At 49.9% G+C, this 17,817-nt stretch overlaps 1 protein-coding gene across 3 annotated transcripts in view; it reads right to left on the bottom strand.

The window, feature by feature from the left end:
- SEMA4B (semaphorin 4B) overlaps positions 1-10,026 on the bottom strand; it is a 36,142-nt gene extending 26,116 nt beyond the window's left edge. The window contains exons 1-3 of one of the 3 annotated variants that reach the window (XM_081170333.1): positions 9,907-10,026; positions 8,216-8,322; positions 215-525 (exon numbers count right to left, since the gene is read on the bottom strand). In XM_081170333.1, the coding sequence (XP_081026459.1) occupies positions 215-308 (94 nt within the window). In that variant the 5' untranslated portion in view covers positions 309-525; positions 8,216-8,322; positions 9,907-10,026. Of the gene's footprint in view, positions 1-214; positions 687-1,061; positions 1,133-8,215; positions 8,323-9,906 lie in introns of those variants that run through there. The other 2 variants (XM_081170332.1, XM_081170331.1) reach the window with 2 other exon arrangements.
- Between the last annotated feature and the right edge of the window lie 7,791 nt (positions 10,027-17,817).

Below are 17,817 nucleotides of genomic sequence, written 5' to 3'. Positions count from 1 at the left end.
TCGAGCCCCCGCAAGATACTAAAACACCCCATCAGCCTGCGGAGATGTTCTCCCCACCAGCAGCGTGAAATATCAGCGCCTCCCACCAATCAGACCCCGAAGGGGCAGGCCGAGAGAGCAGCGTCGGTCTGCTCCCCCGCCGCTTCCCCGGCCAGGAGCATCCCTCGACGGGGCCTCCGCTGTGGCTGGGCCGCCCCCGACCTCTCAGGCTTACCGAGGCGCAGACTCAGGCGCGGCACCGGCTCCTCTTCGGCAGCGGCGGCCAGGAGCGCTCCCAACAGCAGCAGCGCCGACTCCCGGAGCCCCATGGCGCAGTGGGTCCGAGGGGAGCGGGGCCTGGGCAGCAGCAGCAGCGGCGGGCTGCGGAGCGTCGGAGGCTTTGCTCGCTCGACCAGGCAGGCAGGCAGATCAAGTTGCAAAACTTCGGAGCTGCTCGGACTGCTGCTCTTTCTGGTTCCTCCTCCCCCGTCGGGGCGGGAGTGGCCGCGCCTCCGCCCCCTCCCTCGGGAAGAGACAGGTCCGGACCTGAGAGAGAGGGAGAGGGAAAGGGAGGAGGAGGAGATGTGGGTGAAGCTCCGAGGGCCGGTCCCGCCCCAACATCTTCCCCCGGCCGTTGAAAGCAGCCCTGAACGTCCCTTTGCTAATCTCTCCAAGAACCGCACCACCCCCATGCGGTTCCTCCTTTTCCTCCTCTCTCCCGCCCTCCAAAACTGACGCCCCAATCCCGAGCTAGGCAGCTACCCTCGTTGGGGCTTTGCCTGGCGGTGCCGTCGAACCAAAGCACGCGACAGCTTTAGCACCCATGGGTGCCCCCCCGCCAACCCCAAAACTGCAGCCCAAAACAAAAGAGTCTCTTGGGCCCAAAGCAACCTCCCTCCCCCCGGGGCACTATGACAAAGACAGCCCCACCCCTACCCCCTCTCCTAACAACTCTTCCTTGGGCTCCATGCCTGCTTCTCCCGGGAGCTAGGTTGAATGGGGGCATCTCAAGAACACCCCACTGGGGAGAAGCAAGGAGTGGGAGTGTCCGCATGCCCCCTGCCCCCCGCACTGGGCCAGACCTCCCTGGCAGCTCCTCTGCCCTGTGGGCATTGTTGAACTCTGGGCTAATCTCCATGCTCTCCTGGGCACCATGCCCACCCTGCCCTGGCAGAATGCCCAGGCAGGGCTGGCAAACAGAGAGGGAGAGAGGCTGTGGGGCCAACCAGCAGGGCAGCCTCAGAGAGGCAGGCCTGCAACAGGCTCCTGCCTGTTCCCCTGGCAACTGGCCCGCTGCTCTGAGCCTGCCCTGGGCACCTGGCTCTGCCCAGTCTGACCTCCTTCTCCTCCTGGGTTGCAACTCCCTCTGGTGCACCAGCAGTGAATGGCTGAGAGTCCACCCTAACAGCTGCCTGGGTCAGGGACCACTGAACGTCTCTCTCCACCAGCAGGGTGGAAGTAAAACGTGAAATATCAACACCATCATTACAACACTCCCGAGCAGGGATCACACCCCTTTCCTTGATTTTGTTTATGTAAAATCTTATCCTGAATGAGCTGAATCTCTTAACACAGACTGCATCTGCCTTGGAGGGTGGAGCCTTCAAGATTATCATGTCCCAGTGGCAGTGCCGGATTTATGTATAGGCTGAAGCCTACTTAGGGGGCCTCACCAGCCTGCCCTCTCCCCAGTGCCTCAGTCTCCCCTCTCCCAAAACTGCAAACCCAATACTTCATGCGAGGGGAGGGCAACTCAGGCCTCTAAGTCTAGGGGGCCTCGCCAGCCTGCCCGCTCCCCAGTGCCACAGTCTCCCCTCTCCCAAAATTGCAAACCCTCTTTTACTGCAGTCTGGGTTGGTGGCCATCACTGTCTCCTGTGGAAGCAATTTCTGTAGTTTGACTAAGCACTGCATGAAGAAGTGCTTTTTCTTATCTGTCTTCAGTCTCCCAACATTCAGCTCCATTGATGCCCACTAATCTTTCTTGCCCCTCCAGTTTCCACAGTAACTATTTATTGAGGAACTCTCCCATGCTGATCCTGATGCCAAGACCCATGGTTTGGGGCGGGGCGGAGGTGGGGGACCACTTGATTGAGCATCCTATATTTCTATATTTGTTAAACAAACAACAGACAATAAATTAAAATGGTGACTATAATATTAGCTGAATGCGTTTCCTGTCTTCTGTCTGTTGCTGAATTGTCTGGTTTAATATTTTAGAGTTTTTTTGTATATAAGTTGTTTCACCTAAGAATAAACGGATTAATTCCTTGTCTATGGCTGTACAAAAGCTGTAACAAACAATAGAAAGTTCTATGGGCCTTGACTTGCAAATGGCAACCCCTGTACTGAGCTGAGTTTCCTGGTCAGCTTGTTTGGACATGTTTATTTTTAATTCTTAATGCTTTAATTGTGTGCCAGTTTTTTCTTCTTCTTTAATATGCTATTGACTAGATGGTTTCTGAAGGTTCTTCTGCCTCTGCCCTGGGTGCACTTTCAGGCCGAGCCCTCTGCCTTTCAGAAGGTGACCTGGGAAGCCTAATCCTGCATCACATAAGCTTTAAGATGCCAGTGTGCAGCTCTGCCCTGCTTCCAAGCGGCATGTGCTGCCCAGTGCAAAGGAGAGCTCAGGGCCTGCTTGCTTATGAGTTCCGCATTGGTTTGGAACAAGATAGAGAACTAGGTGAGCCTGTGGTGTGACCCAGCTGCTGCAGGCAGGCTCTGCTGATGTTCTTCAGACTAGAACTCAACCCCTCCATCAAGAATAATTAGAGAGCTGAAGCTTCCTAGCTTAAACCACAGCTGCAATCTGCGGTGCGCATGGGCCTGCTTGCCTGCCTTGGAAGATTCCCCAGAAATGTCAGAATGCAGCTGCTGGGCTGGAACTGGCTCTAGAGAGGACCCCTGACCACCAGGCTGCTGCCCATCCATTTCTGGGCACAATTCAAAGTGCTGCCCATCGCCATTAAAGGCCTGATGTCATCTCAGTGCCAGGCAAAGGACTTCTGCATTTCCTTACAGCTTTAAGCTGTAAACTGGCTATGGGTTTTTGTTGTTTTGCTGCTTTCTTTTTTATTACTGCTGGTTTTATATTTATTGCTACGTGTGTCTGTTTTCAATTATGCTGTTGGAAGTCACCCTGGGGGCTTTTATGTAATAGCAGCTTTACAATATCAGGCAGGCACAGCTGTGGATCTTTCCTCCTCCTCACAGATAAGCCCACCTAGACTTTATGCTTGTCACCTGAGCCTTCCAGTAGAAGCCCTCTGAAGTCCGGTGGGTGGCAACTGTAGAGAGAGAGAGAGAGTGATGACCCAGTGCAGTACCTCAGCATCTGCAACCAAGACTCTCGTCTGGTGCTGATGTCCTTTGGGTGCCAGGCAAAGATGCTCTTACTGCTCACCCAACATATTTTGGAGCTGGTTTTAACTGAAGTCCTCTTCAGGCACTATTTAGTCCCTTCCTTCTGATGCAGGAAGCCTCCTGCACTGGAGGAGCATTTGTGGGGAGCATCCATGAGCACAGGAAGCTCCTTGCTTCAGGAATAGCAGTCAAACGATGGAGAAGCTAGAAGGAGTTGAGCAATGATTTGGTAGTGCTGTTCCATTATGCGTGTGTTTCCTCTTCAGGGCAGTAATGCTGTGTTGTATTGTTGTGCTGTATTTTGAGTTTTTATTTATTCAAATATTTATAACCCACCACCTTCTAAAAGTTGTTCACATGCTGTTTTAAGCTCATAAAGACAGCAGCAATTTCAATAGAACGACTAATTTTAAAAGAAATTCAAGCACAGCATATGAAATAATCAAACACAGGCTGGAACAGAAACATCTTCAGAGTTTCCTTAAAGGCTATCAGTGTCCAAGATGTACATCTCTCCCTGGAGAGAGGCTTCCAGAGATGTGGGATCCCCACTCAAAAGGCCCTGTCCCTGCTGCCCACCAATCTAACCTCTTCTGCTGGCAGGCCAGACCTCAGGACTTCAGGCGCTGATCTCAGTGTTCAGGTGGGCAAACAGCCCTACAGGTAACCTGGTCCAAAATGGTTTAAGACCTTGAAGACCAAAACCAGCACCTTGAACTGGGCACAGGAATGAACAGGCAGTCACTTTAACCAGTACAGTATAGGTGCGATATAACCTCGGCTGCCACTTTCTATAACTATTACAGGTTCAAAACCACCTTCAAAGACAGTCCCACCCAGAGCACCTTGGAACAGGTATGAGCAATTTCATCAGCAAAATGCAAAGCCAACTGGTCATGGCAGACCCTGCAAGGCTCCAGATGCTGACCCAGCAGGGCCTGTGATGTGTGCATCCCCAACCACAGCAATAATAATAATAATAATACTCCATTAGCTTTCATTTCACAAGTCAGTTGCCCTGAGAGGTTTTAGAGCTGAAGCAAAGGGTGGGATACCATCACTCTGAACAAATAGAGGCTGTACTTCAGGGAATCCCCAAGTCACCTATGCACAGAACTCTATCCCCCTATCTTTCTGCTTCCCTTCCACATCCAGCAACCACGGCACCCTTGTGGGGTGGTTCTGTGTGAAGGAGAAACCTTTTGGCATTGCCTGCATTTAAGTCCCCCAGTGGGTAGTGGCAGCTCTGCCAAGGATGGTGGTGAAAGAATCATTTGCTCATGCCCAACACTCGGCCTCTGCATCTTAAAGGGAGAAGCAGAGAGGGAGACATGCTCATGGCAGAGAACATGGCTCCTGTGGCCTTCCAGTTCACATATAATGGAGGAGCAGTTCCTGAGCATCATGGCAGGAACCGCCACGTGACTTTCAGAAAGGAAGATCTCCCACTCTTGCCTTGAACTCAGTGCAGATATTTGCTCTCTCAACTCTTCCAGGGAAATTATGACTCTGGGAGCCCTGGCAGGGGCCCATCCACACCCTGTCTTTGCAAAAAAAAAAGAAAAAAAAGGGGGAGTGCACAGAACCATCACCTCTCCCCTCACTTTAGGAAAACAAACTGTGCAGCAAGAGGAGCAAGCACTCGAGGAGATGGGGGAGGGTTTCAGTGCACAGGCTTGGCCCTAAACAAAAAGGATTCTCCCTGATTCCCCTTCTTTGGGGTGCTGGGACGGTTGAGCAGGCTTCTTTCCTCCCAAACACAGCTGTCAGGAGGGAGAGGAGGATGAAGAGGGTCCAGGTGGGACTCTGCTCAGGAGCCCCCTCGAGGACCTCCTCGCTGCATCCGTCCAGCAGTAACCACGGCAACCCGTGATGAATGCCTGCCACTTGGTTTGCCATGGCAACGGAGGAGCATGAGAGAATGGCCCCAGGAACTAGCAAGGGTCGAGGTGGTGGGTCAATGAGCATTGGCATCAGCACGGGGAGGATCAGGGGCCCAGCGGAGCGAAGTGGGGGGGGGAGAGAGAGGCGGTGGAGGAAGTGGGGGAGGAGGAAAGGCAGTGGCTGTTTTCATCTTCCCAGAGGGAGGGTGGCCAAGAGGCGGCTCTGGATTGGTCCCAAGCAAACGGTGGCGGCAGAGGCAGCAGCAGCACCCACTGCAAAAGGAGGGAGGCAAAGCCCTGGCAGCCAGGACAAAAGCAACTTGGGAGAGAGGCCAGCTTCACCCCAGGCCTCCCCTTTCCTGGGCCGAGAGATGGAAGGAGGGAGCAAAGCTCTCCAAGGGCAGCCAGTGGCTGGGAGAGAGGAGGGGGCTAGAGGGCTTGAAACCAAACAGCCCAGCGCTTCTGCCCTTCCCTTTGCAATCCTGCAATTTGCCTGCAGAGGTGCTCAGGTATCTCCAGCGGCAGGTGGGTTTCTAATGCCGTTATCGTTACACAACACCACCACTGAAACAAATGCGTCAATTCAACTGGGCAGAGGCAATGGATAAATGGGGGGGGGGGACTGGCAGCCCATGCCTGGAGTAAGGAGGTGCCCTTGTGGATTTGGGTTCCTTTCTTCCATCTACAGACCTCACAGCCACACCCCCGTGCTGGGGCTCATTGCTTATTGTGGACTAGCACCTTGGGGAGCCTCCTGTTGGGAACAATGTGGCCAGGAGGGCAAATGTCAAAGTGCGCATGCACTCCTTCCCTATCGAAAAGGCAGTTAGTCCCCTGCTGAGCCTTCTCTTGGACTCTCCTCCACTTCCGGACATTAGGAAGGGAAGCCTGGAGGCTGAGATTCCAGGTGGCTGCCCAGGCGGCTAGCTAGCTGGCTGGCTGCCCACCCACAGGAGACCTCTGGGCCTGAGAAAAATGCAGCCAGCCAGCTTTGCTTGGCCCAGGTCTATTGTCGTGCCCTGGGATTTGGGAGGAAGGGATCTTTTTGGAAGCCAGCGGATCAAGCACACAATCAATGGTGTCATTTGATCTCCTAGCTCAGGGCAGGGCCCAGATCTGGTTGCAGGCAGGGGCAGGCAGCTGGGAGACCAGCCTGTAGAGGCTGGGTAGGAGCTCAGCACTGGCCCTTTCAGCCTTCAGACAAGGGAAGGGCAAGCCCATGCCCTGTCGCCTATATAGGATCCAGGTGCTGTGTTGGGGGTGGGGGAGAAGGAGCCCCTGCAAAGTATTGGGAGACAGACCACCATGTGCCATATGACCTGCAGCACTGCCTCCACCACTGCCTGCCCTCAGGGACTCTCCCACATTTAAAGTGCATGACTTTCCCCAAAGAATCCTACAGTTGAAGGGTGCTGAGAATTGTAGCTCTCTGAGGATAAACTACAGGATTCCTTGGGGAAAACCGCGCACTTTCAATGTGTATGGGGTGGGTGTGACTCACTGCAGTGCTGGGTGCTGTCCTACTGCCAATGCTGAAGCAAGAACCAGCCACTGGTCCAGTCGGATGACCCAATGTAGACCTTCAGATGCCCCCTCTCCTCCCTGGGAGAAAGAACTCTCCCCAGTCACTGCCAACCAGGCTGGATAGGACACACATGAGTGCGTGCCTTCTTGGGTTGCCTCTTCCTTGCCCAGTACTGTCAGCATGCATGTGGGGAGCAGCTCAGAGGAGCCATGTCCTAAGCCACGCTAACCCAATCAAGATGCCCTGTGCCCTCCTCCCAGGGCAGAGAGACCCAGCAAAGGCCACTGATAACTCCAAACAGTGCAAGCAGGCTTCCAGGGAGGCTGTTCCTCTTTGCAACTGCAACTGTTGTTGGAATCTGCCCCCCTAAAGTCACAGCATTCCCACAGAGGGCTGTACAGTCATGGCTGCTGCTGGTTCCTGGAGGGCACCAAGGGTGGCAGAAACAAAGGCAGGTGGAGGGAGAGATTCAGCCACATAAAACAAAACAGCAATTCTGTAAGGCAGCTCCCATGGGCAAATGCCAGGCCATCAGCACCACAGCAGGGCCCACAATCTCATGATTATCGGCTTGTGGTAACAGAGAGGTTGGGTTTTATTTAATTTTTTTGCTGGTGGCACCAGTGTTGTGGAATGCCTTCCCTGATGAAATTCGAGACACCCCATTACTGTTGGCATTCTGCCACCACCTGGTTACACACCTGTTTGGTAAGCCTTTCCTTGAACTTGTGGTTTTATTGTTTTCACTGCTTTTTTCAAACTTGATTGAAATGTCATGCTTTCTAAATTGTTTGTTTCATTGTAAATTCAAATTAAGGGTGTTTTGATGCCGCTGTGTACTCTGCATATTGGTTTTGTAAACTGCTTAGAAACCATTTTGGCATCTACGCGGTATATAAATTAATAAATTATCACCACTCCTCCCTGCTTCTAGCTTTCCAATAAAGCCAAGGGGAAAATACTCTGACCTGGCTGTTCCAGGCTACTTCCTTTATTTCCGTTGATGCCCTGGTGGAAGTTGAGTTGTTCTCAAACATTTTGGTAGGGAGGTTGGAGAGAAGGAAGGAAATGTCTGCCACCCTAAAAACATGGTGACTCCCAATCCCTTCTCCCTTCCCCCCTCCCAACACACACACTATCCTTAAATAGCTCGGGATATTGTCAGAAAGAAAGATATGTGGCCGTGTGCTGCCTCCCACCACATGACACCAGGGGAAGCCCTTCCCAATAACCCTGGTGGGTCCCACTATTGTAGGCTGGGGTTCACAGAATGGCACTTGGCCAAGGAAGGCCCCAAATTCATTGGAGGGGGGGGGCTTTTTTGCAGGCAGGTTCTCTCATTGATTGCCCAGCCTTTCCCAGAAGATGCCAAATACCCTCTTGGCTGGCAGCTGCTTCGACTTCTTTGCCCATTTGTCAAGGCTTCATCTCATAAAGGAAGACAGGCGGAGGGTCCTCACACTCACCTCCTTCAGCTCTGAGCAGCTGGCATGAGTGCAAAGATGCAAGGAACTAGTTTCACCTGGCCAGGAGGCCAGCAATGCTGAGGTCAGCTGAGGCTTTCAGAATGGACCTAGGAGAGGGGGAGAAGGAAATAAGGTTTCAAATATGAAAATTCCCAACCAAGTTGGAATAGTTGAAAGATGTAGTCTATCTCAGCCTTCCCCAGCCTGAAGCTCTCAAGATGTCATGGTCCACTGACAGGAAGTGCAAAGTTCTCTGCAACATGGGCAGCTTGTGCAGCAGGAAAGAGGTTTTGGGGATGATTGGTATTTGTTTATTGCATTTCTATCCCAGCTTTTCCTCCAAGGAGCTCAAGGTGGTGTGCATGTGGATCCCCGTTCCACGACAACCATGTATTGAGACACAGTACCTGGCCCAATGAGCTTCATGGGGATTTGAATCCTGGTTTCCCGGGTCCTAGTCTGACACACTAATCCAGTGTTTCACAAACTTGGGTCCCCATCTGTTGTTGGACTACAACTTCCATTATCCCTGACCACAGGTGCTCTAGCTAGGAATGATGGGAGTTGTAGTACAACAACAGATGGAGCCTCAGGTTTGAGAGAATTAATTGAGGAGGAGTGAACCATACCTTGAACTCACTGGAGAACAAGATTGAATATAAAAGCAATAAAAAACTATGTTCCTATAAAGCAGGTGCTCTCCTAGGGTTCTGGGGGGACAGCCTCTCTCTTTCTTTCCCACCCTCCCTTTCTCTTTCTCTCTCTGCCACCCCCCTGTAGCAGAGAGTCCTTCCGAAATGCACTTTTGTTCACAGCTTCTGTGGCAAAATTTGAGTTGGCAAGCATGCTCTATCCAAGACAGATACAAACATTTGTTAATGGGTGCCCAGATTGGCAGCACAGCCTGGTGTAGGGGAACAGCAGATGAATGGTTTTGCAAATGCAGGCGATATGGTGGGGGGGCATTCGAACCCCGCTTGTGATGCCTTCCTCTCCTTGCCTCAGGGTGGCCCTTGAGGGCCCTTGAGGGCTGTGGGGTTTTGCAAATGCAGGCGATATGGTGGGGGGGCATTCGAACCCCGCTTGTGATGCCTTCCTCTCCTTGCCTCAGGGTGGCCCTTGAGGGCCCTTGAGGGCTGTGGGGTAACCGGGGGTCTGGTCCAGCGCCTTGCTGAGATGGGTGGGGCACGTGGGCATCAGGTTGTTTCGCTTGCCAAGGTCCACGGCTGAACCCCAGAGTTCAGGAGGGGTCAGTCCCAGCTCCGTTACAAGCTCTGTTGGTTGTCACATCACCAGCCTAAGGCTAAACTTGGGGGGGGGCGCCAGAGGGGCCATCACCTGCGCCCCTCCAATGTTGAAAAGAGCCATTCAGACGGCCATACACACACCCCAAATCTCGGAAGCCCTTTAGCTATATAAAATGCCTTTGCCGCTCCCACGCTAAATTTCGATGATAACTGCAGGGGCTTTCTCTTGGGGGGGGGGCAAAATTCCTGGCGCGCTATTGTGCCAGGGAAGAGGGGCTTCCCTCCGCCTGTCCTGCCTCTGCCGGGAAAAAAGACTCTCGGCACATGGGCAGAGGCACTGTCTGTCTTGCCTGCTAACAGGTCTCGGGGCTGAGTCCCGTCACAGAGCCAGCCTTTGTAGGCAGAGACACCCCCGGCCCGCCCGCCCGCCTCTCTCTCTCTCACCTCCTGCACAGACGCGACCCCTTCTCCCCGGCCCCAGCCTCTCCTGCCGTGGCCCGCCGTCGCCTTTCTTTGTGGTGCGTCCCTCCCTGTCTGTGCCGGAATCGCGGGGCGCCGTCGGGGTGGGGGGAGGGTTCGGGGCGGTGCTTCCAGACCAACTGGTGACATCAAGAAAGGGAGGAGATGGGGGGGGGGTTGAATACGGGGAGGGGTCCACACAATGCAGAGGCGGGGGTGTGGCGGGCTGCTCGGAGGCTGGGGAGGGGGCGGGACCCCGAAATGTCACCCAGCCCCCTGGACAGAATCGCCTCCTATCCCTATGCCAGGTAAGCACGACCCTCACCCCGGTCAGCCGAAGATGCTGCAAAAGAAGGTCTCTTTCAAACAGCAAGAGAGACCCCCCTGCGCCCCCCGTTGTCGGTTCCTGGCCAAATCAGTGGAGGAAACAGACAAGGCGCGCGTTAATCTCTGTCAGGGGAAGTGGAAGAGGGAGAGGTGTGGGGCTGATTCTTGGCAGGGGGGAGCGGGATTCCCTTCTGACCACCGCTCGGAGCAGCGGCAACCCCCCAGGGCTGCATTGAGGACAGCAGCAGGAGCGCCGCTCCCCGATTTTGGCTTCCTCCCCGCTCCCAGGTTGGGTCGAGTTCAAATCCTTCCCCTCCCCCGCCCATAGCATTCCCTGCTGCCTATTAGGATGATTGTAAGCCGCTTGCGGGCAGAGATCGCTCCTTCCATTTCCTTATGCAACTCGATCAATGCCCTCCAGGGGGCGCTCCTGCAGGGAGGATTTTCCAGAATGCGGAATTAAGCGAAGGGATTCCCGAACGTGAAAGCAAGTGGCGCCGCCACGGAGCGAGGAAGCCGCGCCCTCTGGCGGGCAATGGCGGGATGCGCATGGAGCCCTATAAGGCGGTTGGTACCTGGAGGGGCGCCTTTGTTCATCCAGAGAAGCCCCTACAACAGGGGTCAACAAACATTTTCAGCAGGGGGCCAGTCCACTGTCCCTCAGACCTTGTAGGGGGCCGGACTCTATGTTGCCATGATTATGACCCACATTTCTGGCAAAAACCCTTATTGGGACCAACCCCAACGTTGCCCAAATGTGATTTTTTTTTTGAGGGGGGGGTGTTCCCACATACACCCACACTGCTTCATTTGCGTTTTAATCGTTGACAGTTATTATTTCTCTCATAAGGCAGGGTGGGAGGCTGAGGTAAGTGCACCATTTCTGTCAGCCCTGGAGAGCGTGTGTGCATGTGTGTGCAGGGAAAAGCCGTTGGCCACGCTAAGTCAGGCCAGTGCCGCTCAAGCAAAAATGTTCTTTTCCCTGCGTGAGGGTAGACGAGGCGGCGACGGCTATTTACCTTTCCTTTTTTTAAAATTAAATTTTATTAATTTTCCAAACAATTATACAGTTTTCCAAAATACAACCGATTACTTCTTATTTTTTTTGAACTTCCCTCAGCGTCTCTGACAATCATCCGTATTCATAACTAAAATTACACATTCCTCCTTTCGTATTGCCATTACACTTCCCTTCTCCCACTATTTACTGCTAACAATACTTCTCCATTTTTACAGTGCCTCTTGAAATCCCACTAGCGTTGTGTTCACACCACATATGTTTTTCAGATAATCTACAAACTTTCCCCAGTCTTCGATGAACTTTTGGTCTTTGGTATATCTGATTTTCCCAGTTAATTTATCCAATTCCGCATAGTCTGTCAATTTCAATCTCCATTCTTCTATCGTTGGTAATTCCTCGTTTCCATTTCTGGGCAATCAAGATTCTGGCTGCCGTTACCGCATATTGAAAGAGTTTACAGTCTTGTCTTCTTATATCCTTTCCTACAATCCCTAAGAGAAAAGCCTCCAGTCTTTTTACAAACGTATATCTTAACATTTTTTTCATTTCATTGCATATCATTTCCCAAAAGCTTTTCACTTTTTTACATTCCCACCACACATGAAAAAACGTCCCTTCTTTTTGCTAACTTTACTGGTGTAATGTACCATTTATAAAACATTTTCATAACATTTTCTTTCAGTAACGTGCATGCAGTAAATTTTATATTCTCTTTCCACAATTTTCCCCATTCATCAAATTGAATATTATACCCAAAATCTTTTGCCCATTGTATCATTACCGTTTTAACCTCTTCATCTTTCGTATGCCATTCCAACAGTACCTTATACATTTTTGACAGCGTTTTATAATCATTGTTTATTATGTCCCTTTGAAAGTTAGATTCTTTTTCTACATAGCCCTTTTCCTTCAAATCTTTTTTAAACATTTCATTTACTTGAAAATAATGCAGCCAATCATATACCTGATCTTTGACTTGTTCATATGGTTTCAATTTCCATTTTCCTCCTTCTTTAACTACCAATTCACCATATGTACTCCATTTACTTCTCATATTAGTTTTCTTGACAGCCATTACCTCCAGCAGAGATAACCAATGTGGGGTTTTTGGTTCCAATATATTTTTATATCTATCCCACACTTCTATTAAAGAACCCCTGAAGATGTGGTTTCCAAAGCCTTTATGAACTTTCTTCTTATCACACCATAGATACGCGTGCCAACCAAATCTGTTATCAAAACCTTCAAGATCTAGTAAATCCTTGTTTTCTAGTTTTATCCATTCTTTTAACCAACATAGGCATGCTGCTTCATAATATAATTTCATATCTGGCAGGGCGAAGCCACCTCTTTCTTTTTCATCCGTCAATAACTTAAATTTTAAGTTTGCTATTTACCTTTCCATGGCTCACACCGTGTAGCTAACGAGCGGCCTCCCCATTAGAGCGCAGAACTGCTTTGGAGTGCAGCCTCCCAGGTGCTACCCACTTCCTTTGGTGGGGAGCACTGCCGCCACAGACACCAGCGGGCATCACTCCCGAGGCGCCTTCAAGCGCCTGCCACCGCAACTGCCCTTCTTGAGGTCAGTTGCCGGCAGCTCCATGGTGGAAATCCAAACTGTGGATCCTTTTCCCTCTTCCCCACCCCCAGTCCTGGAATATATGATTGCTGCGCATGCATGAGGACGAAGAAGGGGCTTGTCTTGAGCAGCCACTAGCCTCACTTTTGACCCCCAAGCCTGGCTGAGTCACAAAAACCATCATGCGCGCTCTCGCACTACTCTGACTGTCTGGATTCCCGGACCGTCCGCAGACCGGATCTAAAAGGCAATTGGGCCTGAACTGGCCCGCGGACCTTAGTTTGCCAACCCATGCCCTACAAGGACAGGTGTCTGTTCCAGTGATCTTCCTTGGCAAAATGCCAGCAGTGGAAGAAAGGAAAGCGACATTGACTGTCTTTGGCTTCCAGCTCAAACCCACCAAGAATTATGCCAAGAAAACCAGCCAAAGAAAACGAAGGTTAAAGAGCAAAATGTGTCCTGAGCTGTATTGGTTCTTGCAAGGAAGAGAACACCTCCAAACCACAAGAGAGCAACCACTTCACTAGGAGAAAGGGCAGGAGGGAGGGAGGGAGATTCCAGGTTCTCCAGGCCTCCTCTCCAGGCCGGTTGTGAAGCAAAAGACAAAACGGAGAGAGAAAAAGTAACAGAGACACAGCAAGTGTCCTTCCCGGAGCCAGACTATTGTTCCATCTAGCTTAGCACTGTCTACACGGACTGGCAGAAGCTCTCCAGGGTTTCAGGCAGGGTTATCTCCCATCCTTACCTGGAAATGCCACCAGAAATTGGGCCTAGGACCTTCTGTATGCAAAGTGGATGATGATGATAAAAAAAACTGTTTCCTTAAATATTGTGCTTATCTTTCTTATTCTTGATGTATAAATGAAGTGAGAGAACCTGAAGGAAGGCCTTCTCCTGTATGTACCAGCCCAGTTCAAGGATCCTTGGATGAGCTTGTCTTGCGTATGTGCTGAGATCCTTCCTGCAACACCCCAAATAAGGGACTTTTCTGTTGTGGCACCCAGCTTCTGGAATGGCCTCTCCTTTGAAATAAGGCACCAGCGTTGATGGGCTTTTCCTGCTTGCTGAAGTCAACCCAGAAGGCATTTTTGGGTGACATCTGGCTGGCCTGTGATGTATTTTATTACTGTATATATTTTAATGTACCAGTTTTAATATAATTGCATTGTTTTGAACCACCACGGTATTATTAATGAAGGGTGGTATAAAAATATTTTTCAGGAATAAGGAGTTTGTAGAATCAATTCTTTGAGTGAGCATCTTTTTTCTGGCTTCAGCTAATATTGTCTCCTTTGTTTTATTGTGCATAAATCTTGCAAGTCCCCTCCACTGGGATCTTTGCTTCTCCATGAGAGGAGAAAGATGGTGTATGCTTTATTGTGGAGGCCGCAGACATGTCAGGACTCAGGGGCACCAGCTTCCAAGCCTGCTCAGGACTTACCTTCAGTGCATGGAGGCCTTGCCCATTTCTTCCAGTTCCAGGAGCTGGCCAAGTCAACTTCCAAGGGAGAGTTCTGTGCCTGAACCCCCTACTGCTTTAGCAAAGTCAGAAAATGAAGCTTTTGGTGGCCATCTTTTTCAAGGTCTTCTTGTTTGAGATACTCTTCATTTATATTTTTACAACGCATCGTGTACTTTGTTCTGCAGCTCAGCTGCGCTATCTCCTATGTTTGCAGTTTGTTTAAGAGTTGCCTGGACCTCATTTAACTGCTGTCTGAGTGGTCAAGCTTAGAAGCTTATCATGTGTTATAAGTTCAAGAGAAGTCATGGGTTAGCTTTGTTTGCTTGTTTCCTGGGCTGTTCTTTCCTGCTCTGCTCTCCAACTGATGCTATGTCCCATTCCATCCCACTAAGTATGTACCGTATTTTTCGCTCTATAACACGCACCCGACCATAACACGCACGTAGTTTTTAGAGGAGGAAAATCCGTAGGCATGCCACCCGTAGGCATTCCCTCCATAACACGCACAGACATTTCCCCTTACTTTTTAGGAGGAAAAAAGTGAGTGTTATGGTGCAAAAAATACGGTAATTTCTCCTTTTTTTCAGGTGTTCCTTTCTGTATGGGGAGCCCTTTGGGTAGGAAGGGGTATCCCGTGGGGGGGTCTCCAGATGTTTTTGGACAATTCCCATCTCCCCTGACCATTGGCTATTCTGCATTTGGGTGCCTGTTTGTTCTCACTGATCAATATCCCCCATGAAGCTTCTGAGATTATTTCTGCTTGTTTGTGACTTTTCCTTCCCACCTCTCTTCCAGTCTGGAACACACAGATGCCAATGACAAAATTTAAATAAAATCACCATGCAGCAATAAGACACAGTAAGAACCACAAGAGTCAGTGGAAGAAGATTGGAAAAAGTTCAAAGATTATTTACAGAAACATTGTAAAATTAATGAATGTTAGAATGATGTTGGATAGAAACTAAGTGGTCTTTTGCTGTAATGCTATAAGGGAATATGAGAAAATGGTTATTAATAGGTAAAAAAAATTAATGCTATAAACATTTAAAAATTGAAGATTAAGATGAATGAAGAGGGGAGGGATTTGCTGAATTAACAATTGGAACTGGAATACAGAAAAGGAAGGCGTGAGGAGGTCTGGGAAATAAGCAAATGAAAAATATGTGATAGAAAGATTGAACTTTTTTAAAACTATTTTTATTTTGTATTTTGTATTTTTCTTTTTTCCTTTTTCCTTTTATTCTGTAATTTTTCTGAAAATCTTAATAAATATCTTATTAAAAAAAAGCCAACAACTTTTGGTCACCAAGACCAATCCCAAATAAATTGGTTCATTTATATAATGGGACCAAAACCGAACTTTCCAAGCCCAGATCATAGACTCATAGAATTGTAGGGTTGGAAGGGATCCCCAAGGGCCTTCTAGTCCAACCCCTTGCAATGCAGGAATCACAGCTAAAGAATCCCTGACAGGAGGCCATCCAACCTCTATAATCCAGTTGAAACATTTCTGTTTAAACCATCCTGGTTTTGAAAGCATTGCCATATGGGCATGAGCCTTAGCAAGCAGCATAGGTGGGGTTTTTTTGAGAGAGAGAATCTTTATAAATATCTGCACATTAAAAAAGTTGCAATCTTGCCTCGTTTGTCCAAGAGACAAACATGGCTTCATTGGATCTAAGCTAGTGTATTTGCTTCTGTACCATAAACACACATGGGCCTACAGACCCTGCAGATCTGTCCATGCTGCAGATGGAACCTCAGGCTCTGGGTACCTGATGCAGTGCAGAAGATATTTGCACCATAGGTAAGTAGAAGGTAAGAAGAAATGCCAGAATCTAGCCCTCATTGCTACTGGTGAGTGGCTGCATCTTTTTACAGTCAGGGCCAATTAGGGCGATTGGGGGGGGGGGGCGGGCAGGCAGGATGGCCATTTGGCCAGGGTCCTCAAGCTCAAATCGGGCCTCAGATTTAGACACTTGTGAGTTTTCGGTTTGTCCAGAAGCAGGGGGTTTGTATGCAGCCTGTTCCAATAGGGGCCCTGCCAAGAGCTAGGACTCCAGCTGCACAGCTGCAAATAAAACATCTTAAGTGTGTTGTGTGACACTAGATGGTGACAGTGAGCTATGGCAAATTCAATGTATTTTTCAAAACGTTTTTTAAAAAAGCATTTTCACAGTGGTTTTTTTATATGTGTGTAGATTCCACTCAAGTTCTATTTCTGTTTTCTCACTCTAACTCTGCGAGAGATGTCAGAAGAGCCACTTGTGCATTGCCACACATTGTGTATAGGCACAGGAGGTGGGTGAGTCGTTTTTTGCAGCCAGAGCCACTCCATTTTCACCCTCTCCTAAACATGCAATATGCCTAATCTTGGAGCTGAGAGACACGTATTGTCTCTCCAGGCCTGCCTGAAAAGCACATTGCGGTCTGCAAAGGACCACAGTCTAGGCGGTGCCTAAATCCAACAAGACAACTTTTGCAACCCATGAGAAGATTTTACACGCCGTAATTATGAGGAAACTTTGTGCTTTAATGTCTGTTAAGTCATCAAGTCTGTGCTCAATTAAAAGATCTTGTCTGAAAGTTGGCGAGGCTGGCAATTCCAGAAGATCACAGCTGCTGTTGAAAGGGATCCTGGGCAAATGCAGAGTTTGCATGGAAGGGTGCCCAACCCTGCCTGCAACCAACCAGGGTGCCGAACTGGCACCCTTTCCTGCCCCGTGGGAAGCAGAGTCAAGGAGGCCCAAGTGAGAAGGAGAGCAGTACCAAGCCTCTTCCTAAGTAGGGGAGGTAAACAGGCTGGCCTCTTGGAGTGCCTCTGGGTCTGGCTCCTTGGCTCAGCCAATCAAAGAATACTAGGAACATAAGAAGAAGCTGCCAGATCAGGCCAAATGGGCTCATGTAGTCCTGCATCCTGTACTCACAGCAGCCAGCCAGATGCTGTGGGAAACCTGAAAGCAGGATTCAAGCAGATGAGCCCTCTCCCCTCCTGGATCCATTGCCTAAGCCTGTCCAGCACCAAGGAGGCCTCCTCCAAGATGAAGCCAGTCATGGCCAGAGCGGCCAACTCTTGCCAAGTAACTCTAGCCTGGAGCCCAGCATGCTGCCAGGGGAGGAGCCCAGTGGCTCAGGGCAAACAAGCCATGCCCAGGAGGCAAGAAGCAGAGGCTGGTGCTTCAAGGATGAAGTTTGCCAAAAAAACATGTGCTTTCTAATCTCCAATGGCCAAGCAGCACAACACAGTTCAGATGCCAATTGTCTCATGAGTAGCAACTATGAGTGAGCCCAGTCCAGGTGTCTCAAGCAGCTGGTGAGCCCTGTGGCAAATAGCATGTCAAGCTGCAGGTCCAGTGCAGTCTTATGCACAGTCATTCTAGAAGACATCTACCCATTTCACAGATAGGTAGTCTAAAGGATGGGAATCCATTACAGAGAACTGAAAGAAGCCGAAGAACAAACAGTTGGTCTGTTCATGCATGAAAAGGTCAAGGAATTTTGAGCATG

The sequence above is a fragment of the Podarcis bocagei genome, assembly GCF_964188305.1.
Source record: "Podarcis bocagei genome assembly, chromosome: 14".
Taxonomy (NCBI): Eukaryota; Metazoa; Chordata; class Lepidosauria; order Squamata; family Lacertidae; genus Podarcis; species Podarcis bocagei.
This window is presented reverse-complemented; position numbering and strand designations above follow the sequence as displayed.